The following is a 23,924-nucleotide window of genomic DNA, read 5'->3' on the forward strand; positions in this document are numbered from 1 at the left end:
CTCAGGAAGTGAATGATTCACCAGGTAAAAAAATAATACAAAAAAAAATAATCAAACAGTTGCTTCTGTGGTGCGGTCACATCTCTACCTCACTGTCCTTCTGTTTGTTACGGAGGCTGTGGGAGAAGAACATTTGGTGTTTGTCAGTTCCAAAACTTTGTTACTCATTAAACAGACAGTTCATCTGAAAGTCAAAAGTATTTATGGTTTTCCTTTTTATTCGCTATAATTGATCTATTCACATTTACAGAAGCTGTGTAACAGCTTGGATTTCTTGATTTAAAGGGGACCTGCAGATGCTTAACCAATACTGGTCAGACTTCCAGCCGTAATGGGCTGCTGTAATGCAGGTCGAGTTTCAAAAGAAAAACATTTTCTAAAACAGATCTGGATCGCTTCTGATTTAAAAATATGAGTGTCAAATGAGTGTAAAAGTATTTCCATAATTTTTCCAATCTTTTGTTCCGGTATACAGTGTCAAAAAGTCACCCGTCCTCAGTTCACTGAAACAGTGGATAACATTAATACATTTTTGCATTTCTTTCAGGATCATGAAAGTATTAAGTGAATTGCAAATAAAGATTTTATTAATACATACAGTAATCCCTCGCTTATTCGCACTTCAAGATGAACAGCTTCACTACATTGTGGATTTTTACTATATAGTCACGTGATACCCTACCAGCATGCTATTGGCTGACAGCATCCATCACTCTTCTTTGATACAAAAGTTTTAAACTGTCTATAAGAGTGTGGGAAAGGTAATACAGATATAAGGTTGTTTAGTATCAGTATGGGGAGGGTTCATAAACGTTTACCGTAAATTACAGTGCACCCTCGTTCCTCACGGTTAATGTGTTCCAGGAACCACACGCGATTAACAATTCCGCGATAGAGCGACAAACTATCTTATTTATGGTAATTTAAACGTTTATGACCTTTCCCATACTGATATTAAACAACCTTATATCTGTATTACCTTTTCCCACACTCTTAGCGACTGTTTAAAGCACTTTTTGTGTCTCAAGTAAGTCAGAGACTCACAGAACGTAACGGACTTCTGGAAGCCGTCAGCCAATAGAATGCATGTAAGGTATCACGTGGCTGCCTACCAAAAATCAACGATGAGGTGAAGTCACGAGTGTTGATGCGCGAGGGCGCACTGTACTGAAAATAATAAGTTTGTCGCTATATCGTGGAATTTTGCATTCCAGTGGTCCTGGAATGCATTAACCCTGAGTAACGGGGGATTACTGTATATACATACATGTACAAATAAACATACAGTATGTATGTGACGCACACACCTGCTGAGGTAGGAGTGGACATCAGAGAAGCCGTGGTACTGAGCCAGGGGGAACAGAACGCCGGTCGGGCAACGGCCATCACGCTGGCGGCAAAAGCTGCAGTTGCAAATGCCACGACAGGGAGGACACCACCAATCCTGAGGAGATCACCAAACAGTCATACATTAATCTGTCTGGATTTCAAGGGAGGCAAATAATTTGAAGTTAACGTTTTCAGGGTCCAGGAATTAGGGGAGAAGAGTTAATTTTCTTATGTGACAGGTAAGTGACATCCTGGTCAGACAATGTGTGTGCTGTGCCGGGAGTACCTTCTTTTAGAGGCCATGTGATGAGCTTCTTTTGATATAGCCTAGAAATTACTCTGTAATTACTCAGGTTTTACTTACAATACAGTAAGTAAACAACACCTCTTGCTGTAACCATTGTTTCTGCTTTTTAGTTTCCAACTGGTAAAAGTAAAAATGCTAGATTAAAGTCAATGAACTAGAATATTGCTTCTGTGTTTTTTGACTCTACGGAACTCTGATCTAACCCTTAAAATCATATGTTTTGCTTAAATAAACACTGAAAAGAGTGTGTTTGTGTGTCAGTAGACAAACCGGATCAAGCAGCGCTTTCCTGACATCCTCTCCATATCTGTTCCTAAGACATGGTCCACAGAACTGACCCTGAATTCCCCGACAGTCCTGACTGCGACAGCATGTCTTAGTGTCGACAGTTTTCTGACGGCACTGATGACAAGTGGAGCCCTGAAAAATGGAAACAAACATCAGCACCAGAGAGGACAGGTAGTGGAACTCTCACAATATTTACTGAATAGCAACGCTCTCCTTGTGGTTCCTGTTCTTAATTAATTAAGCACTTGTCACTCGCAAGCCAAGGACTTTGTCTCTGAACTCACTGTGACTACATTGTACACTTTATCAGTCATGTTGTCTGCGACCAGCTCAAGCTCCTCCTGTGTGACGTCTTCCACAGGACGGACAAAATGAGGTTTGCTGTGACTGGGTCGTGGTGCGCCACGGCGCTGTGGGGCTCGGCGTACCTTAGTGAAAAAAGGAAACCAGTTTACTTTAATTGTCTTCCACAGAAAACTATAATTGATTTGTCGAGTGTTATTACAAGTAACAACCTCCCACTTACAGAGTACATCCCACAGATACAAAATGCAAAAGAAAAAAGCCAAATAAAACACACTCTTCCTACTCAGGATTTATGAATGGATCAATGCACAATCATGTACTTGCTGTGTGAGATATTGATTTTATAGCATTTTAATTTTGTCATCTGACATACATAAAAACAAATAGAAAGCAACCATACCCACAGTCACAGTACAAATGTCATTGCAGTCCAATAAGAAATGCTTTTTTCTTCTTTTCCTTTCGGCTTTTCCCTTCAGGGGTCACCACAGCGAATCAACTGCCTCCATCTAACCTTGTCTTTTGCATCCTCTTCTCTCACACCGACTACCTTCATGTCCTCTTTCACTACATTCATAAACTTTCTTTGGTCTTCCTCTAGGCCTCCTGCCTGGCAGTTCAAAACTCAGCATCCTTCTACCAATTAATTCACTATCTCTCCTCTGGACATGTCCAAACCATCTCAGTCTGGCCTCTCTGACTTTATCTCCAAAACCTCTAACATGTGCTGTCCCTCTGATATACTCAATCCTGATCCTATCCATCCTGGTCTCTCCCAGAGAGAACCTCAGCATCTCCATCTCTGCTACCTCCAGCTCTGTCTCCTGTCTTGTCCTCAGTGACACTGTCTCTAGACCAAACAACATTGCTGGTCTCACCAGAGTTTTGTACACCTTTCATTTTATCTGAAACTCTTCTATCACACCTGACACTTCTCTCTACCCGTTCCATCCATACCGCCTGTACACACTTCTTCACCTCTTTTCCACACTCTCCGATGCTCTGGACTGTTGACCCTAACTATTTAAAATCCGCCACCTTCTTGATCTCTTCTCCTTGTAACCTCCCTCTTTCTCTTGGGTCCCCCTCATTCACACACATGTACTCTGTCTTACTGCGGCTAACCTTCTTTCCTGTCCTTTCCAAGACAAACCTCCACCTCTCTAGCTTCTCCTCCACCTGTTCCTTGCTCTCACTACAGATCACAATGTCAACTGCAAACATAGTCCATGGAGGTTCCTGTCTAACCTTGTCTGTCAGCCTGTCCATCTCCATTGCGAACAAGACTGGGCTCAGAACTGATCCCTGATGCAGTTCCACCCCCACCTTGAACTCCTCTGTCACACCTACAACACACCTCACCAATGTCTTACAGTCCTCATACATGTCCTGCACCGCTCTAACATACTCCAGACTTCCTCATACAATACCACAGTTCCTCTCTGGGCATCATGTCATAAGCTTTCTCCAGATTTACAAAAGCACAATGCAGCTCCCTCAGGCCTTCTCTGTACTTCTCTATCAACATCCTCAAAGCAAATATTGCATCTGTAGTACTCTATTTGGCATGAAACCATACTGCTGCTCACAAATGTTCACTTCTGTCCTTAGTCTAGCTTCAACTACTCTTTCCCATAACTTCATCGTATCGCTCATCAGCTTTATTCCTCTGTAGTTGCCACAACTCTGCACATCTCCCTTGTTCTTAAAAATGGACACCAGCACACTTCTCCTCCATTCCTCAGGCATCTTCTCATTCTCTAAGATCCTGTTGAACAACGCAGTCAGAATCTCTACTGCCACCTCTCCTAGACACTTCCATGCCTCCACAGCTATATCATCAGGACCGAGTGCCTTTCCACACTTCATCCTCTTCAATGGCCTCCTCACTTCATACTGACTAATCTTTGCTACTTCCTGGTCCACAACAGCCACCTCTTCTAGTCTGTGTTCTGTCTCATTTTCCTCTTTCATCAACTCTTCAAAGTACTCTTTCCATCACACTACTGGCACCTGTCAATAGACTTCCCTCCCTATCCTTATCTGGTCTCCTGGACACACAGTATGTCTACCTTCCTTCTCTGCATCATGTCAACCAACTCTCTACCTTTTCCTGTCATAGTTCCAACATTCAACGTCCCTACTGTCAGTCCCATACTCTTCGCGTTGCTCTCCTCTCTCTTCCTACGAACACACTTTCCTCCTCTCCTTCTTTGACCAACAGTAGTCCAATTTCCACTGGCAACCTGTAGGTGAACAGCACCGATGGTGGTCGTTGTTAACCTGGGCCTCAACCTATCCGGTATTGAAGTCATAGATTTGATTTGCATGTTTGATTTGGCAGAAGTTTTACATCGGATGCCCTTCCTGATATAACCTTCTGTATTTATCCGGGCTTGGGACCGCCCCAATAGGACACTGGCTTATGCCCTCTTGCAGCTACATTAATAACAAGTGCTTTCAAGAAAGCATTTTAAATTACAGTATTTTCCGCACTATAAGGCGCACCCTCAACAATATGTTTGATAATTTATTTCATATATAAGGTGCACCGGATTATAAGGCGCACACAATAAAAAATAAGAAAAATTTATTTGATAAACTGCAGCAGCTGTAGTTGTGCAATCCGTCCACTAGATAGAGCCACGCTGCTCAGGCAGTCATGATTGCATTCATGACTTCCTGACTACCTTTGAATGGCCCCTATTGTTATGTCAATAAGCCATTCTGAGCCTCATCAAGGAAACCTGATCACTTGATCTTATTTTAGAAAGAAGTCAACACACATATTAAAAAACCTGACATTAAAAACTGGTTAAATTCATTACGAGTGCAGTCAGTGCGAACAGAGCGGATTATTTCCTGATCTGAAGTTCGAAGGAGATATTTAAGCTCCGACATTCGTCTTTTTATTAATTATTGTTTCGATCGATCGGTAGTCCAGTCGGAGGTGAGGTGCAGCTATTTGCTGCTGTGTGTCCTAAACAATTTTTTAACTAGTTTTTAATGTCAGGCTGCTAATTTACTGGAAAATGCGACACTGTCTTACTCCTAGAACTGACTTTAACGTCGGTGTCTCACCGCCATGAATCTCACCGCACGTCGCTGCAGACAGAATACACAAGCCTAAATGTGCCCCTCCGCCGACCGCCCAGAGCTATCAACTACATTTGTAAATCAATTGCAGCACACCAGACACCTTTGTCTAGCAGTGACTCTGCTCTTGAAATTTCAGGAAATGCTGGAATTTCAGCTTTGAGGGTCTTTCATTCACCTTTATGCCAGTTTCTCCGTGCTTTTCCACAGACTAATAGAATGGACCGTCACTAGATTCCAGATGACAGCACAATGGCATTTTTAAGACCAATTAAGTTTAAAGTTGATATTTCCGACGCCAAATAGTTAGGAAATACTAAGATCAGTCATTCAGTCAAACTTTATTAATAGAATTTTTGAAAGTTCCTTATGTTTTGCTCAGTGATCACAGGTGCTCCTACAGTCTGCTCTACCGTCTGAGAGCAGCTCAGTCAGAGCCGGGACTTCGGTGACGCCCCTTGACTACTGTTGTTAGGGGGCATAGGCCCGAGTGCCTGGTGACGGGGCTCCTCTGGTGGCGGAGTGCGGCATGACTGGCGGCCAGACTGCCTGCTTTTTTTCAGCGATCATGTTTTTCACCAATATTAATATGAATATTAATCCATATATGACATATCGGATTATAAGGCGCACTACGGGTTTATGGGAAAATTTTAGGCTTTTAGGTGTGCCTTATAGTGCGGATAATATGGTAACTATTTCAATAAGAAAGGCTTTAATATTTTTTAATAAAAAGTGATTTAATTTATTTTTACTTTTCATTGTACAGAAAATTAATATATGCATTAACGATATTTAAGTCAGTAGTTCCCAAACCATGTTGATAAAGTTCCATGTTGAGAAAACAGGGCTGACCTCCAGTAGCTCCTCCTCCAAGCTGAGCTCCAGTTCCTCCTCCTTAGTGGCTGAAGGATCGACAAGTCCTCCCATAGATCGGGTCTGTCTGCGAGTTGTCCGCTCCGGATTCCTCCTGGACTCTCTACCAGCTGCACCAGAACGTGATGGACGCTGAAGCCAGTTTGCGAAAAAAGAAAAATCTATTATCTATAATCCTATTATTCAGACTTTTGTTGACATATGAAGAAAAAGACAAGTAGATGTGTTTTCTGAATATGTTTCACCTTTCCTTTCCTCTAGAATTTTTTAGAAATCAGGTGATCTCAATTTCTGTCCATTATCCCTTATCCATCCATATCCCTGTGAATATGAACTATTTTCCTTGGGGTTCTATCATGTTAAACTCACAGAACCTCTCTCTTTTGTCTTGGGTGTTGCTGCTTGCTTTCTCAGAAAGCCTTCACCTCCTGGCATTGCCTGCAGGTCTGCCATCAGCTGAGCCAACTGAAAAGGGAGAGGATAAAAAATGGGTTTGAAAGGTGGCAGATTACAAATATGCTGATGTTTATGTATTCTTGCCTCAAACTTTTTATTGTCAGCTTTGGTTCTGTGCAGTGTCGGGTGGTGCCAGTGTTTAAATCAGCTAAAAAAACATTCATCAAACATTATAATGGAAGAACCCTTGGAAAAAAATGAGTATAAAAGTAAGTGACATGCAGTAAATACATATTCTGAGCTCTTCCTTTTTTTAGAGCCTGTTATGTGTTGTGTGTTTATATTTCTGGATTACCATCGCTTTGTTGGCCTTAATGTTTTGCTCTCTCTTGGCCAGAAACGAACTGGCAACATCTTCTTGGTCAGATCCAGGAGGAGACTGAGAAATGGCCTTTTCTTCATGCTCATCTTGAAACGTGACACATCTCATTTTCTTTACACCTTTGGTGTTCTCTGACCTCTTACGCTGCCTCTTTCTCAATCTCTCTCCATCTTCCTCTGTCTCCTCAGCAGTGGACTGAGAGGTAAAGGAAGAGCCTTGAAGAACCACCCTCAGGTTGAAGGTGCGAGCACCACAAAATGATTTGGAGTTCGTTTTCTGTTCTTTGGGGGAACGACCGTGTTGGACTTCATCTTCATGTCCAAAACTCAAGTTCTGGTGGATATTTACATAACAGAATTAAAAATTATACACTTTGTGTAACACACCTTGTTTCAAAATAGTAGGCATGTCCGTCAAGTCTATGTAAGTGAAGATTAACAAACTACCGCAAACCCGCAAAAAAGTAATGCTCCTTGATTGATTTTATGATGTTAACAGTCCTGGTCCCTGTTATAAATCTAAGACTTAGATTAATTTAAGTCTGCTTTTACAATCTGATGCTGGTTATAAGTAGACTTTGAGCTAAGTAAAATTACTCACTTCATCACAAAGATCGTTGATTTCATTTTCAGAAAATCCGTAAAATGTTCCCTCATGTTCAGAGTCCTCTGCCAACACATCAGCTAAAGTTAACGACTCTCCCGTGACGTAATCCATCTCCAAACTCTGCAGAGACACGCAATGAACTAGTTCAGACCGTTGGATTCATACATATGTTTGTCATTCTGTAAAATAAGTAATATTTAAGCCATCTTTACCACTATACTGCCGCTATCTGTTAACGGAGGCTCCCTGTCCCGTTTTAATTTACCAACACGCAGTTTGAGGCGTCTCTGTTCAGCGGGGTCCCCTCACGCGCCAGTCCCTGTCCCAATCAGCTGATTGGCCATTAGAGGCGCGTGTCTCAGATCAGGTCCACTCCAGTTCAGCGGTGACTCAGACAACGCTGCGTGTCTCAAACTCCGCCCCCCAGGATGCTTGATTTAATCGAGCTAAGTCTGTGTTAAGATCCAGAGGCACTAGAACGAAGCATTCACCTCCGTCTGCATCCATTAAAATCCTTGTTGACCTTCAGTAGTGCAGCCTCAGTGCGATGATTTCTCCAAAGGCCAGACAAATTTTTTTTAGAGTACATTAAAGATAATTTTGAAATTGACACATCATTTTGAGAGCAAGCGCCAAGCCTTTTTATTTTTTTCTATTTTTTAGCAGTGGTAACACAAGCATTTCTAGAATGTGAAGGAATATAACATTTTACTAAAAAAAAAAAACAAAGTGTAAAGGGTGCAGCACATTCTATAACCATAAAATAAGACTAGATCAACTTCAAAACCATTTGTATTTTCGGGGCAATAAATCAAACTAGCAAAAGAAATAAATTAATTGGAGATCAGGATGTCAAAAGGAAAATTTATCACAGGATCCTCAAAGATATTTTAAATGTTTCTTATAAACACCCACTGACTCACCACCAAGATTAACCAGTCAACTGTGGGTTGGTTGGTTAACACCATCAGTCTGATCACTGATGATTGTCACCAAGTGTCAGTTGAAATATAAAATCAAAGTTAGAAAATAAAAAAATTGCACTTAAAAATGAAGTCTTGTTAAAGAAGGTTATTATTATAATATTTTAAAAATAGCAATGGAAAAAGATTTGCTGAGTAATTACACTAGATTCTTTTGTTTTTAAAAAGTGTCCTAAGTATCCCATAATTTGAATTAATGAACAGAGAGTAATAGGACCCACCTTATGTCATAATTTTGACAGGTCAGGTCAAACAAAAGTCACAAGGATGGGGGTATCCGGGGAAGGGGGATGTGTGGGAGCCATGGGGAATGGGTGGACTCACGTGGTGGGAGAGGGGCAGACTCACATGATCAGAAGGGAGGAGGGGATGGTGGGGTTGTGTTACAGAGGAGATATTTAATTTCTCTAAAATAATGTGATTAATGTAGTGCTTGTGGTGATAAAGAGAGCAGAAGATTGTGTTGAAATATTGTAGGGGAACATCTTTATTATGATGTGGCAGATGTAATGCTTACGGCAACCTTTTTTTTAGAAAAAAGGGGTGAAAGCAAAAAAAAAAAGAAAATTGAAAAAAAAGTCATTAAAAAACCTGCTACGTGAAATAAAGGTGAAAGCAGAGTAACCCTGCTCAAAAAACGTTGTTCTGACGCAGACATTTAAAATGTAAGAGTATATAAATGTGCTGAAAAATTAGACGCTAAAGACTCGCCTCTTTGGAACAAACAAAACCTAGAACCAAGGCACTTACTGTAACATCCCACAACCTACCCTGACTTACTTTCAGAGTAGGTCAGGGTGCCCTAAAAGTAGTACCTGTCTAGTGCATATTTTTGATCTTTCAGGGTAGGTCAAAGCTATGCACTAGCTGTGACCATAGATCAAAGCTAGTGCATAGGTAGATCAAAGCACTAGCTTTGATCTATGGTCTAACACTGGCCTCCCTCATCTTTCTATCTTATCCATTTCCTGAGTGTACAAAAGTTGAACTTTGACCTTAACATATTTTTCTCAAGGTCAAGGTCATCATCTAATTTTCATCCCCTTTGCCGCCCTAGCTTTTTGTTTCATCTTTCTACCTGCAACGGTTGCGAAGATATTTGGTGGACTAACGAACGGATGGATGGACAGACGAACACATGAACACTGATGATTACAATACATCACTGCTTTGAAGCAGGATGTGAAAAATGCTCATCATCATCATGTGTGAACCTACCATCAAGACCGAAGAATACATGCCTTCACTGGCCAAGGGGGCCAAAGTGCCGCTGTTCATCGAGACACCGGTATGCATTTACAACAACGGGTATTCATATTTGGACAATATTATTCGTTCAAGCCTTCTCGTAGATTTTTCATCACTTTCTTTAGAATGGGGTCCTTTGCAGTCTCTGTGGCTATATTTGATAGTTGTTCCTGAGCGGCCGGAAACGCCGCATAGACCATGTTGACGTGAAGAACCATATCCTCTTCCGCATCAGTATCGTGCGTTACATTAGGAGCAGCTCTGGATAGTATATCCACAATGAACATCTGTGTGCCAGGTACATATCTTCTTTTCCTTTCAGTTTTTCCCTTCAGGGGTCACCACAGCGAATCAATTGCCTCCATCTAGCCCTGTCCTTTGCACCCTCTTCTCTCACACCAACTACTTACATGTCTTCCCTCATTACATCCATAAACCTCCTCTCTGGTCTTCCTCTAGGCCTCCTGCCTGGCATATATGAGTTCATAATCATATCGATGAATTTTCATCATGAGTCTCTGCATCTGTGGCGACATGTCACCAGTGTTCCCTCTAAGCTTGCGCACCTGTGCAATTGCGCGCTGTTCACACAGTCTTAGCGCACAAGAAATTCCATACTGCGCATAAAATAAAATTTGATATAATATCCCGTGTGTTGTTACTGTTGTGTATTGCTGCCCTCTGCGCGTGTGTGAGTTGTGCATGAGTTCGCGAGACTTGGAGGCCATACTGCTGTATCTGTGTCTTATCCAGTCTGGTGTCATACTCTTTCTGTGTGGTGCCCCACGCAACCAGATCCTCCACACCCGCACGCCTTCCAGCCCCTCAATAATTTGCTCCATTGCACAGGGGAAGATTTCGGGGACAGAATTAATTCTAAAAGGCAAACATTGGTATGAGTACCTGCCAAATGGAGTATTAAAGGTGCACAGCCTAGCCCTCTCCTCATCAATCTTCTATTGCCAGAAGCCATGTGAGGCATCCATGTTAGAAAAGTACTTTGCTTCTGTCATTTCGCTGATTATTTCTTCCCTTTTCGGTATTTGATAGTGTTCTCTTTTAATGTTAGCATTTAGGTCCTTGGGGTCCATACAAAGTCGGAGTTTGTCACTTTTCTTTGATTTGACACAGATCATAGAATTTCCCCAGTCTGTGGGCTCTTCTAATCTCTTTATGACAGCCAGTCTCTCCATGTGGTCTAGTTCTACCCTCTTTCAGGTAGAGCTACTGGGACTCTTCTGGGTGAATGGATTACAGGTTGTGCATCCTCTCTCAGTTTGATAGAGTATGTGAACGGCAATGGTCCAAAGCCCTGAAATACATCTGCATATTTTGTATTATGGCATCCTGAGACTTAAATGCATTGCTTAGCAGGGCACTTTGCACATTTACAATTTCATTTATGGCATAGACTCGTTTAAGCAAGTCCAAATCCACATAGGCTTTGTCTCCCAATAATATCTCATGTCCATCGGGTACAACAGTGAACATCAACCGATGAAAGCCGTTCTTGTGTTTAATCGTCAACTTGCCTGTTCCTTTCGTCTCTATGCTTTGTCCATCATATGTCTTTGAAGCTACTGTTTTGGTTGATATTTTGGGTCTCTTTGAGATTTTATGCAACACTCCAGCTTATTAGGTTTATTTTAACCCCTGTGTCCAGCTTAAAAGGAACTATAGTGTTATTCACCAGCAGAGGAGCAATCCAAACTTCACTCTCTAGTTCCACTGTATGCACGTCTCCTCCACATCTGTATAGAGATAAAATCGGATCAGAACGAACCAGTCAATTTCACCTTCGGGAAGACTATAGTCAAGCTCCATTTGAGACCAGTGGAAAGAGCTCAGAAATGACGACCGTCACGCATAACCCGCATCGCTTTGAGAGCTACAATATTATGTAAGGCAGGTGGGCAGGGGGTCTGCCCGGCTTCACTGGCTCGCGAGTCATTTACAGGCGGGGAACAAACGTCATGTACAGGCAGGGAATCAAAACTTATTTTGATTCATATCTCCCCTGGTGAAACAATGCTTCAGTTTTGTTGAACCTCATCTTAAAACCGCCGCAAAAAATATAGTTTCTGACATGATAGGCAAGGCCGTCGCTAGAATCGGCAGCCCAACCCCCGCCCCCAATCGGGGAGTGCAGGAACAATCCGGCGGTTTGACGGTTCTGGTTGGAAGGCCCGGAAAGAGACCCCCAGGTCAGCATGTCACCACTGGTAAAAAACGCAGACGCGCCATCAAGAAAAAATCAGTCGACAGAAGCAGTGTCAAGAGGAGGAGCCTCGTCAAGACCTCGAGCGATATATTTTAAACTAAAAAAAAAACAAAAACAGCCCAACCCCAATAAAGCAGAGATGGCTCTTTTACATCAAAAATCAACGGAATGCACTATGGCGGAGCTGAATTTGTTTTCAGTCGCCATGACCCAGTTATCTGTAGATGAAAAGCTTTAAACCGAAATCATGCCCCTATCAGCCATTACCAACGGGGGCCCTGTAGAATTTTTCATTCCCGGAGACGGTGAAAAGTATTTGGATCTGAATGACACCCTGCTCCATGTGCGCGTGAAAATCTCCAACGAAGATGGTACGAACCTGACCAACGGTACCGCATCACCCTGATCAATTATCCTCTCAATACCATTTTCAGCCAATGCAACGTGATTGCGGGAGAGAAACTGATCACTATCTTAAACCTATTTATTGTTTAGAAGAGGAGTTAACATGTCGATCCACCTCTCCAACAGGTTCTCAGTCCTGGCTGCTGCGCTGGAGTACTGAACCAATAACGCAACTACGGCTTCAGTAAACCGCCCATCCTACGTGACGGCGGTTGAAAACTTTTTAGAATGTCTAGCAAATTGAAATATATGTTGAAAAAAGCAAAAATGTGATAGTTTGCTGTATATGCAGAGCACCAGGCTCTATTGAAACATAAAAGGACTGGATTTAGGAAATGTGCTAAAAAACTAATCAAAAAGTGTTAATCTGTGTTGACTTTAATATTGATCTGCTCAATCCAAATAACCATCAAAGGATGGATAATGTTATCAATATAATACAGTTTGAGTTGTTAACCAAAAATCACCAGACCTAGTAGAATCACATCCCACAGTGCTACTTTATTTGCTAACATATTCGCCAAGGATTTTCACCATATTCACCACTTCACAAATTACAGGCCTGTTTGTCTACTTCTACAATTTAAGAAAATTTTAGAAAAACTATTCAACAACAGATTAGACAGTTTCATAAACAAATATAAATTACTCTCCGACAGTCAACATGGATTCAGAGCAAACAGCAATGGAATTAACAGAATCAATGGAGATCACTGACACACTAGATCAAAAACTGCAATCAGTTGGAGTATTCTTAGATCGAAAAAGGGCATTTCACATAATTAACACCAACATATTAATCATTAAAATTCTTTGGTATTATTAAAGTACTCGTTCGTTCGTTCATTCGTTCGTTCGTTCGTTCGTTCGTTCGTTCGTTCGTTCGTTTGTTTGTTCGTTCATTCATTCATTTGTGAAGTTGAGGGAATATACAGTACATCATCATGCTTGGACATTGCTTGTGGCATCCCCCAGGGGTCAGTGTTAGGTCCAGAACTGTTTCTATAATATTGAAATTAGTTTTGTTTACAGATGGCACAAACATTTTTTATTGCGAGGGGAATCACCTGAGCTGTTGGAGAAGATCAGGACTGAAATGTACGAACTGAAGTTGTGGTTTGACAAAAACAAATTATCATTAAATTCAAGTAAAAACCAAATTTGCGTTATTTGCAAATTGTAACTAGAACCAAGGCAGTCACAGACTGCAACATTTTGCGACACCCTTGATTTCAACATTGTACCCTGACCTACTTGCATAGGTCAAAGATCAGAGCTGGTGCTCTGCTCTACTTACTCACACTTGCCTTCTCCCTCATCTTTCTATCTTATGCGGTTCCTGAGTGTACAAAAGTTGAAATTTGACCTTGACCTAGTTTTCTCTAGGTCAAGGTCATCTCATTTTCTTCCCCTATGCCATCTGAGTAATGGGCCTTTTGTTTCATCTTTCTGTCTACAACGGTTACAAAGATATTTGTTGACTAGTTAATGGACAGACGGACAAACGGACCAACACACGAACACTGACAATTACAATACATCACCGCTTTGAAGCGGGATGTAATAAGAACACACAAGCACAGATACCAGAATATTGTGTTGACATTGAAAGAGTACATGGAAACAAATTTCTTGGGGTACTAACTGACGATAAAATAAATTGGAAGGCTCATGTAAAACATTCACAAAACAAACATTTCAGTTCTGAGGAAAGCAAAGCACTGTCTGGGCCACAAATCACTCTAAATTCTCTACTGCTCACTTATTTTACTTAATTACATTACTGTGCAGAGGTCTGGAGCAGTACTTACAAATGCACAATACAACCACTATCCACACTGTAGAAAAGAGCCATAAGAATCGTTCATTTGGTTATAGAGATCACACTAATTCATTACTCTTACAATCAAAAACACTCAAATTCATAGACCTGGTTCATTTTCAAACAGCACAAATCATGTATCAAGCAAAAAACAATTTACTTCCTGGGAATATTCAAAGGTTGTTCTTTGACAGAGATGGGGATTATAATCTGAGGGGGCAGCTATATTTAAAACATCAGAGGGCACAAACAACTTGAAAGGGTTTTAGTATTTCTGTTTGTGGAGTGAGGCTGTGGAATGGATTGGATGTGGAGCTCAAGAAATGTCCAAGTATGACCCAGTTTTAAAATGGTACGAACACATGCTTTTCAACAAGTACAGGAAGGAAGAAGGGCTTCAACAATTAGGTGTTGTTATAAATTATTTTTTAATTTTTTTATTTCCACTACGTTTGTTTTCAGTACTTATTTTTTGTAAATATGTGTGTTTGTTTAATTTCTTCTTTTTCTGGTTTTGTAAATACTTGTGTCTATAAGTGATTGAGATAGTTGATTGTTAATGAAGTATTTGAGAAGGGGTAGGTTTAAATAAGCATATGCTTCACCATACTCCTTTTTGGACACGTGGGAATCATTGCTTTGAGTATTTTTATTGTCGTTTTATCTACTTTCATTGGTCTTTTTTGTTTTTCTGTTCAGTCTATTTTGTTGTTTTACTTCCACATGCACAAAATAAAAACAAGCACATTCATCCATCCATCATCCATCCATCCATCCATCATCCATCCACCCACCTCCAGCGTTTACACTTACTCTAATCGTGACAAGTTTTCATGACTTGTGATGTCTTGTTTCACACTGGGGTGATTGGAGACGGTGCAGCAGGTCAGACCCCAGTGAGCAGTCTTCATCGGACAGGTTCTAGTCCAGGTGTTAGTTTTAGCATCATAGTACTCAACACAATTGATTATGTGAAAGCTGATCCAGCCACCCATGACAAACAGCCTTTTGCTAATCACTGCGGTGCCAAAGTTATAGCGGGCGTTCAACATGGGGGGTATTTGACGCCACTCATTGGTCTCTGGGTCGTAGGCCTCAACACTTCTTAAAATGTTTTGCCATTGTAGCCACCAAGCTATGAGAACAAAATAAAAAAGACATGTTAGTGTTTGAGTTCAAATCAGATTTAATCAGATTGTGAACACAGAATGCCTAACGGCAACTACACACCAAACAGAGGACATTGTCATTTTGTCAGCACTACTAGATAAAATGAGGTGCTGGCCTCACTTTAGGTTAGTTCTTCATTTACTCACCGCAAGGATCCGGTTGTCATACAAAATGACATGAACAAACATGCCTCCCCTGACCGCACGTCACTGGAAATAAGGGATCCTAGACTCGGGTGTTTGAACACTTTTTTTATGGAAAAGGAAGAGTCAGGTGAAGATTTATTCGGTCTTAAATGGTGGGAACTTTTCCAGACAGGGTGTGCTCTTGAGGTAAGTCAGTGTCACTGCTCAGGCCTCCCCAGGTGAAGAAAAAAAAAAAGAAATTATGGAAAAAAAGAAATTAAATGGTTATATTTAACCAGTGGGGCGGCACGGTGGCGCAGTGGTTAGCGCTGCTGCCTCACAACACGGCGGACCAGGGTTCGAGTCCCGCTCTGTGCGGAGCTCGCACGCTCTCCCCGTGTCTGCGTGGGCCCTCTCCGGGCTCTCCGGCTTCCTCCCACCTCCAAAAGCATGCGCCTCAGGTTGTTTGGCCAGTCCCAAATTGACCATAGGAGTGAGTGTGTGAGTGAATGATTTGTTTGTTTCTATGTGGCTCCGCGGTGCACTGGCATCGTGCCCGGAGTGTCCCCCGCCTCACGCCCTGAGACCGCCAGGATAGGCACTGGCTACCCCGCGACCTGCGTTAGCAGATTAAGCGGGTTGGAAAATGACTGACTGACTGATGACATGACTGATATTTAACCAGTGATGTGTATTATAAAGTTATTTTCTGTTTAACGTCACCAATTTTAGGATATTTTTTACTGAAAATTGCTGAATTTTCACATTTACCGCTGAAATACTGAGTTGAGACCTGCAGTGAGGCACCAGCCAGCTGAGCCTCAACATGGATTGTGCTCACTTAGCTGTGCTGGCATGCTATACAGTGAGACTGTCATGCTGTCTCTCTATACAGTGTATGTCGCTATTAAAATGTTCAGACACATTTGCCATATGAACTAAATTTCCATAATTTAGCTAATGTATATAATGTAGTGTTTTTTTGTCAACGATTGTATGTGTATCACGTTTCTGACCTTTGTTTGACCTGACCTGTCAAAAATTATGACATAAGGTGGGTCCTATTACTCTCTATGAACTCCTGATGTGACTATTCTTTTGAAAATTTTAATTATTGTCCCTAATATTACAGATATCTTCGTTTTTACAGCATTATTGAGCTTTCTTGTGTTTAGGGACTCAGGGGGAAAATAACAATTCACTGCATGTTGTTGAGTTAAAGTACTTCCTTCTGTGACTCCAGTGAATTTGCAAGAAATGTCTTCATTATTAGAGTTAAGCTGCTACATTATAGAACTGAGGCAGCTGAAGGCAACTTTCTTCTGCAGATGATACTTCTCACGTTAGGGATGTTTAAGTTGATGAACTGTATTCCCACAGTCTTCAATATGGCAGGTGTTGTGTGGTGCACAAGCAGGTGTGTGACAGTGGGAGTCATTCTGGGAAAGTGTTAACTCCTCTCACATTCCCAGGACTGATAAAAAGCAACTTGCTGCCTGCCTCAGACTGACCATGATCCTGCTAGCATGGCTGCTGATCGTGCCTTTCGGTGAGTGTATTCAATGAAAAAACATTTCCTTCCTTTGAGGCTGTTAAGATGTGTGAAAATAAAATTCTTTCTGTATTCAGTTCTCTGTTAGAACATCTGATTAATCATCTGTAATTTAGACGGTTGTTGATCTTGTGATGTAAGCATTGTATGATGTAATATTTAACCTGTTAGATGATGAAAATATGGATTTAATAAATTATCTCTAAAACGTAACTACAGTAGCCATTTTCTTTTATCCTCTCAGAATTCATCTTTATGGTTATCTCAAGTGAGTCCTCTTCTCAGAAGAGACAGTGTGCATTCCAAGTAAGTGCTGAAAACAAAATATACAGCACCTTTGGCAATGTGAGTGGGTCGACGCAGCTCTGTGAGAACACTCTCTGCTGTGTGGGTTATTATATCATCACCAATGGCCAGCCAGAGATTGATGTTCTTGGTAAGAAACCCTAAACTAAGACCTCTTGACTTATCTGCATGTTCTAGAAGTGACCTGATCATCATCTGCCCCATACAAGAGACTAAAAGTTATTATCATTATGCAGTACAGTATACTTTTAGGTGAATCTGAAAGATTAAAATTCACTGTGTTTATTGTACTTGTGTATTGCAACTGATTTTTTATGCTGCAGCTTGTGATTATGCTGAAAAATCTTGTCCATACGTAACCTGTGAGGCACAGACACGGTTCAAAGGTCATGCCATCAAGTGTGTGTGCAACACAGACCTCTGCAACAGCAATATCACCTGGACCCCAGACTCAGAAGTGTCTCAGGTCACCTATGCTTATTCTGGAGGTATGAATTGCTGACTAATGATGAAACATCACTTCCAACAAGACATTTTGATAAATTCATACTCTGATGTCTCGCCAGTTCAATCCACCTTGACCTGTTCTGGGTTTTGAAAGCAATAAATTCACCTGATAGACTGAAAAGGGGCATTTGTTAACTTTCACAGACAACACTAACTGGCACATTTTAATTTCTTTTCAGATGACATTGGGAAAGCTACACTAATTGTGGCTGGAGCTTTACTAGTCCTGGTCTTGTGCTTTGTGATTGTTGCTGCCAAGAAGCAAAACCTATTTAATGACAAAGGTAAGGTCCCTATAATTCTCAATACATTTGGAAACTATATATATATATATATATATATATATATATATATATATATATATATATATATATATATATATATATATATATATATATATATATATATATATATATATATATATATATATATATATATATATATATATATATATATATATATATTTATTTATTTATTAATTTTATTTTATTTATGTATTTATTTTTCTGCCTTGAAAATACATTTTCAATTTTAATTGTCATTTCTTTACTCCAACTGGCTATTTAAGATGTGGCCATATGTTTAAAACTCTGCTCCTGAAACAGAATATAAAATAAATTATTACTATATAGTTGGACTTATAAAGAGTAATCTACTATTAGTTAAATGTTTATACTTGTAGGTGTTGACTAAGCGCACAGAGAAGCAGTTCATATTTTAATAACAAAGTTTATTAAAGGTAAATGTTCCCACCTTTTTGCTCTTTATGGCAACAGAAAGTTTAAGTTACAGGTCATGAATTAGCCCTTTCAGTTGTAAGCAACATTGTCTCTAATAAGAAAGAAAGATGAATGAACAATTTGTTTGGTTTGAAATACCATCTCTGGTTGAAGAGATCATGTTTTTACATTTTCTTTAAGCGTGTGGTTCTGGTTACAATTTTGTTTTAACTTGGAACCGTTTGTTCTCTTTGCTTGACCGGCCTTGGTGTTATCTTTGTTTTCACACTCTTTTTACGTCATTTTTGTTTTTCTTTTTAAATCAGCTTGTCTTTATTCAGTCAGACTACATCAAAACTGAAAGTCATTTTATAGTAGAGTCAAGTCGCTTGCAGTGGGTGCATATTAATTGTGTCTATATTACGTATTATTTTAGAGGACAGTCCACTATTCCTTGACAGTTATGCTAGGTCACAGATGTGCTCCTTCCAGATGACAAAACCCTCTGAGATTGATGCTTCTAACATTGAACTGTTACAGGTAAGCCAAGCAAAAATGAGAATTTAAACAAGCATTTAAAAATCATACAATCAAATGATTTAATTTTACAGGCATTGCTAATTTACCAGAATATCCATACTTTCTCTAGGTTGTTGCCAATGGGAATTTTGCAACTGTTTGGAAGGGCAGATACCAGGAATCTGTGGTGGCTGTGAAAGTTTTCCCTGCATGCAGGAAACACATATTTACAGCAGAGAAGGAAGTGTATGAGTTACCCCTAATGAAGCATACTGGGATCATCCACTTCCTGGGCACAGGCAGAAAGCCAGATGGAGGAAGTTGGTTGATTGTCCTGCAGTTTGCTGAACATGTAAGTGGCAACCAGGCAACAAAATAAACAGTGCTTTATAAGGAACTGAACACCTGATTGTTATTTCACTAACATTTATATAATACGCAGAGGCTTAAATGTTTTTTTAATCAAGCAAACGTGAGGACAGATTTGCAGTGTGAAATATAAGCAGATATATTTTCAGGTATATTCAAGAAACATCATGTTGTTGCTAAAAACTTTCCCAAACTGATGTAACCCCTGTCACTGTTGTGACAGGGGTTACATCTCTAAAAGACCACAATCCAAGTTACAATCAGTGTAATGTTAATGATGCTGTTCAATCTCGATAACTGAAATGTTTTTTCACTGAAAAACAAAATCCAAACATCCAAAATAAACAAAACTACTCTCGAACTGCTCAAATAAATCAAACAGACAATAACATTCAAGTCATAACAGTTTTTGAAATAAAATGTAATGTATTTTGGACCTTTTATGTAATGAGTAGATACAACTTTGTTCAATTACCTCTCTGGATGCCTAAATGTTTCCATTCATTTGTTCTGTGGAGAGCAGGTGTCCTCATAATGACCTCATCATACAACAGTCATTCATTCATTCATTCATTTATTTCTTAACTGCTTATCGTGTTTAAGGTCATTGCTTGCTTGGACCCATCCTAGCTGTTTTTGAGTGCAAAGCAAGGAACACCATTGACAAATCGCCAGATTATCACAGGGTCGCATGAAAGACACACAACCAATCACACTCACATTTAGGGTCACCTATATATTGCATATATTTGATGGTGGGAGGAAGCAGACGCAGGAGCTGCAAAGACACAGATTTGAACCCAGAAGGCAACAGCGCTACCCGCCCACTAACATGCTGTCCTCAAATCACATTTTCTCACACTCTTATTGTTATTGTGTGTGTATAACCAGTGAGGTCACTTCTTTTTTTATCACTCTTATGCAGAAATGAGAGCCATCTCTTTGATTTCAGGGTTCTCTTCACTCCTTCCTGTGCAAAAACACCACTAACTGGAAGTCATCTCTGAAGTTGTGCCAGTCGTTATCACAGGGACTCTCCTATCTCCACTCTGACCTTCGAAGACATGGTACTGGCCACTGTGTCACCGTGTGTGTGTGTGTGTGTGTGTGTGTGTGTGTGTGTGTGTGTGTGTGTGTGTGTGTGTGTGTGTGTGTGTGTGTGTGTGTGTGTGTGTGTTCGTGCATGAGTGTGTATGGATTTTAGGCTGTGTATGACTGTATATAGAGGACATTGCTACACTCTTGCATTATAATAAAAACATTGTAAGTGTAACTTTACTTTATAAATATTATATGGAATATTTACACATTTTCCACAATCATGCAAAAATACCAACTCAGCTGTGTTCTTATTAAATCAAAGAATCTGCTGCAGTTAATTGTCCAAATAAATGAGAATCTTCTATTTAACCCAAATGTGTGTCTTTTCTTGCAGATGCACATAAACCTCCTGTGGCCCACAGAGACTTAAGCAGCTCCAATGTGCTCGTGAAAGCAGATGGTACCTGTGTAATCTGTGATTTTGGATACTCCACCATCTTGTGCTCATTATCGAGACAACAGGAGGAAAAAAGCTCAAATATGTCGGTGAGACCAGGGTGAACCAAAAACTTAATGTTGCTAGTTCTGAAAAAACGTATCATTCTAAGTGAATAAAACACATGAAAACAGGGAAAAAGTCTGCACAATAAAACATAGAAAGTACAAAACAACAAAATCCACGTGTCTACTGGTCTGCAGGTTCCTACGCAGAGGGGCACACTCCGCTACATGTCCCCTGAGATCCTGGAGGGCTCAGTAAATCTAACCAACACCAGTTATCTAATACAAGGAGACATCTATGCTTTGGCACTGCTTCTTTGGGAAATCTGGATGCGCTGCTTTGATTTATTTGAAGGTAAGCTAACCTGATCAGATACATACAAATCTATATATACACAAACATGCTTACGTAACTAGCAGATACATATAATCCATCCATCCATCTTCTAATCACCGCTTTATCCACCGTAGCGGGTCGCAGGGAGCTGGAGTCTATCCCAGCTGACTTAGGGTGTGAGGCGGGGCAAACTCTGTGTGCGACACCAGGGTGCTGCAAAGCCCACCGAGACAGACAACCATGCACGCTCACACTCACACATTACGGGCAATTTGGAACGGTCAATTAACCTGAAGGGCATGTTTGTGGAGGTGGGAGGAAGCCAGAAAACCGGGAGAGAACCCAAGCAGACACAGAGAGAACATACAAACTCCCCACTGAGGGAGACTCGAACCCGGAACCGCCTTGCTGTGCGGCGACAGCGCTAGATACATGTAATAGACTAATCAGAATATCAAATTGTATTTACAATATCACAATACTATATTTGAAAGTTCAAATGGGCTGAAAGCAAGATAAATGTACATTTGTCCTTCTGGTAGCTGTCACCTCACACCAAGATGGTTCTGGGTTCGAGTCTGGTTCTGTGCGGAGTATGTATGTTCTCCCTGTGCCTGCGGGTTTTCTCCGGGTTCTCCGGTTGCCACCCACCTCCAAAAACTTACACTTGACGTGAATTGGTCAGTTCTGAATTGTCCATGACTGTGCATGAGTGGTTTGCTCGTCTTTCATGTGGTTCTGCGATGCGCTGGCAATGTTTCCAGAGCATCTCCCACCTTGTGCCCGTCAGTCCTCTGGGATATGCACCAGCAACCCCTGTGACCTGCGAAAGTGGAGGAAGCGGTTTCGAAAATGAATGAATGAATGAATATACTAGCCCTGCGTTAAATGTGAAGTCTGTGCTGAACATAAAGCTCAGACCAATGTCTACAAATCAGGTGATATGGAAGAGTACAGGAATGCAGGTATTCAGGCACTCTGGAGAGCTGTTAGCAGTGCTAAGAGACAATGAAGAGACTAAGTGGAGTCGTACTACCAGGTCTATAACTCCAGGAACATGTTGGCCTGGAAGTAAAACTATCACAGACCGGAAAAGGAAGGCTGACAGCAGTTTGGGAATGTCCTCATCTCTCAAAGATGATCTAAAGTCCTTCTGCATGCTTTGAGAACAACTCCACCCCCTCCTTAAGGTGGACATGCACATTCATCTGAACCCATCTGTCTACTCTGTACATTTGGATACACTCTATCGGTGCCTTTATGCTGGATGGATATTAGAATTAATACAAATGTCTCCATCTGCAGGCGGCATCGTTCCACAGCATCTGCTTCCATACGAGTCTGAGCTGGGACCCACCGTCACCAGGGAGAGCCTCACACTGTTTGTGTGCCACAAGGGCTGCAGACCCTCCATACCTCAACACTGGAGATTGTCACCACAGGTATTTTTCCAAGTACGTCTTACTAGGAAGTATTGATTGGGTAGCAATGAAAATGTATGCACAAAATCTCTGCTGAAGATGTTATTGACTGATGATCTTGTGTTTGTCAATGTATTGATTACATTTTCACAACTGCCAGGGATCTGTGCTGCAGGAGGTGTTGACTGAGTGTTGGGACTGTGATCCAGACGCCCGACTAACTGCTCAGTGTGTTACAGACAGATTGCTCTCTCTCCAAACCAGCTGCCATCGAAATATCAGGCACTCTTCTCTTTTTGTCACCGCAGTTTAGCTTTAAAGTGTTTTCATTGTTGTGAGCTGTTTAAGTCACCCTTGACTTGTAAATGTTTCCGTCCCTTCTTTTTCACTTCCTTCTAATCTGGGTATATTAACAAAAAACATCAAAAAGTGTTGAGATCTATTGTTTTTATAAGTGTTATTAATTCACTTTCATCAACAGGTTTGTTCATTTGTTTTTGCCTGGTTTTATGTAACTGTGATTATCTTTTTGTGTTTGATTATTTAAAAAACAATTCTACTGTAGATACAATGATAAGTAGCATCGAACATGTTTAACCAGTCAGAAAAGACAAATCTGGTGGAGATAAAAAAGTTAATGATGACTCCAAAAAGCCAAAGTTCCTTTGAAATCTCAAATTGTGATATTTTCTTTATGCACAATTTATATTAAAAGAACATTTTGTGAAAGTTTTGTCCTGCTATTAATGGTTTACCTTTATTACGTGTAATTTTTGTCAGTTTGCATGTTCGTCTGTCCGTCCACCACAACTGTTGCAGGTAGAAAGATGAAAGAACAAGCACATTACTCGGGCGGCAAAGGGGATGAAAATGAGATGATGACCTTGACCTTAAGGAAACTAGGTCAAGGTGAAATTTCAACTTCGTACTCATCATGGATTTTTGGAAGACAGTCACTTGATACCTTACACGCATTCTATTGGCTGACGGCATCCGGAAGTGTGCTACGTTCTGTGAGTCTCTGACTTCCGTGAGACACAAAAGTGCTTTAAACAGTCGATAAAAGTGTGGAAAAGGGTAATACGGATAAAA

General features: G+C 40.7%; 2 protein-coding genes across 3 annotated transcripts; one reads left to right on the forward strand and one right to left on the reverse strand.

Annotated features, from left to right (window-relative positions):
* Nucleotide 1: 1 nt before the first annotated feature.
* Nucleotides 2–7,908, reverse strand: LOC137595545 (cell division cycle-associated protein 7-like). 2 transcript variants are annotated; one of them, XM_068315733.1, is made up of 9 exons: nucleotides 7,799–7,908; nucleotides 7,581–7,706; nucleotides 6,954–7,313; nucleotides 6,572–6,667; nucleotides 6,182–6,334; nucleotides 2,209–2,352; nucleotides 1,907–2,056; nucleotides 1,308–1,444; nucleotides 2–116 (listed from the first exon to the last, which is right to left on the reverse strand). In XM_068315733.1, the coding sequence occupies exons 2-9, from the start codon at nucleotides 7,695–7,697 to the stop codon at nucleotides 77–79; spliced, it is 1,197 nt and encodes a 398-aa protein (XP_068171834.1). In that variant the 5' UTR covers nucleotides 7,698–7,706; nucleotides 7,799–7,908; the 3' UTR covers nucleotides 2–76. The 2 variants fall into 2 exon arrangements, with proteins under 2 accessions (XP_068171834.1, XP_068171835.1); XM_068315734.1 differs by having other exon boundaries at nucleotides 7,581–7,852.
* Nucleotides 7,909–17,034: 9,126 nt separating this feature from the next.
* Nucleotides 17,035–23,145, forward strand: LOC137595805 (bone morphogenetic protein receptor type-2-like). The gene is made up of 11 exons (XM_068316120.1): nucleotides 17,035–17,109; nucleotides 17,357–17,548; nucleotides 17,742–17,906; nucleotides 18,105–18,209; nucleotides 19,081–19,184; nucleotides 19,294–19,515; nucleotides 20,485–20,599; nucleotides 20,968–21,119; nucleotides 21,273–21,429; nucleotides 22,717–22,853; nucleotides 22,993–23,145. The coding sequence occupies exons 1-11, from the start codon at nucleotides 17,073–17,075 to the stop codon at nucleotides 23,143–23,145; spliced, it is 1,539 nt and encodes a 512-aa protein (XP_068172221.1). The 5' UTR covers nucleotides 17,035–17,072.
* Nucleotides 23,146–23,924: the final 779 nt, after the last annotated feature.

The sequence above is a fragment of the Antennarius striatus genome, chromosome 5, assembly GCF_040054535.1.
Source record: "Antennarius striatus isolate MH-2024 chromosome 5, ASM4005453v1, whole genome shotgun sequence".
NCBI lineage: Eukaryota > Metazoa > Chordata > Actinopteri > Lophiiformes > Antennariidae > Antennarius > Antennarius striatus.

Bases quoted from the DNA above. Each gene is read 5' to 3' on its own strand.
- LOC137595545 (XM_068315733.1), bottom strand. From the start codon at position 7,697: ATGGATTACGTCACGGGAGAGTCGTTAACTTTAGCTGATGTGTTGGCA. The intron at 1,445-1,906 runs GTTTGTCTACTG...TGATCTCCTCAG, and splicing joins GGAAAGCGCTGCTTGATCCG to GATTGGTGGTGTCCTCCCTG. The intron at 117-1,307 runs GTGTGTGCGTCA...CTTCTCCCACAG, and splicing joins GTCCACTCCTACCTCAGCAG to CCTCCGTAACAAACAGAAGG.
- LOC137595805 (XM_068316120.1), top strand. From the start codon at position 17,073: ATGATCCTGCTAGCATGGCTGCTGATCGTGCCTTTCG. The intron at 20,600-20,967 runs GTACTGGCCACT...CTTTTCTTGCAG, and splicing joins CTCTGACCTTCGAAGACATG to ATGCACATAAACCTCCTGTG. The intron at 21,430-22,716 runs GTAAGCTAACCT...CTCCATCTGCAG, and splicing joins CTGCTTTGATTTATTTGAAG to GCGGCATCGTTCCACAGCAT.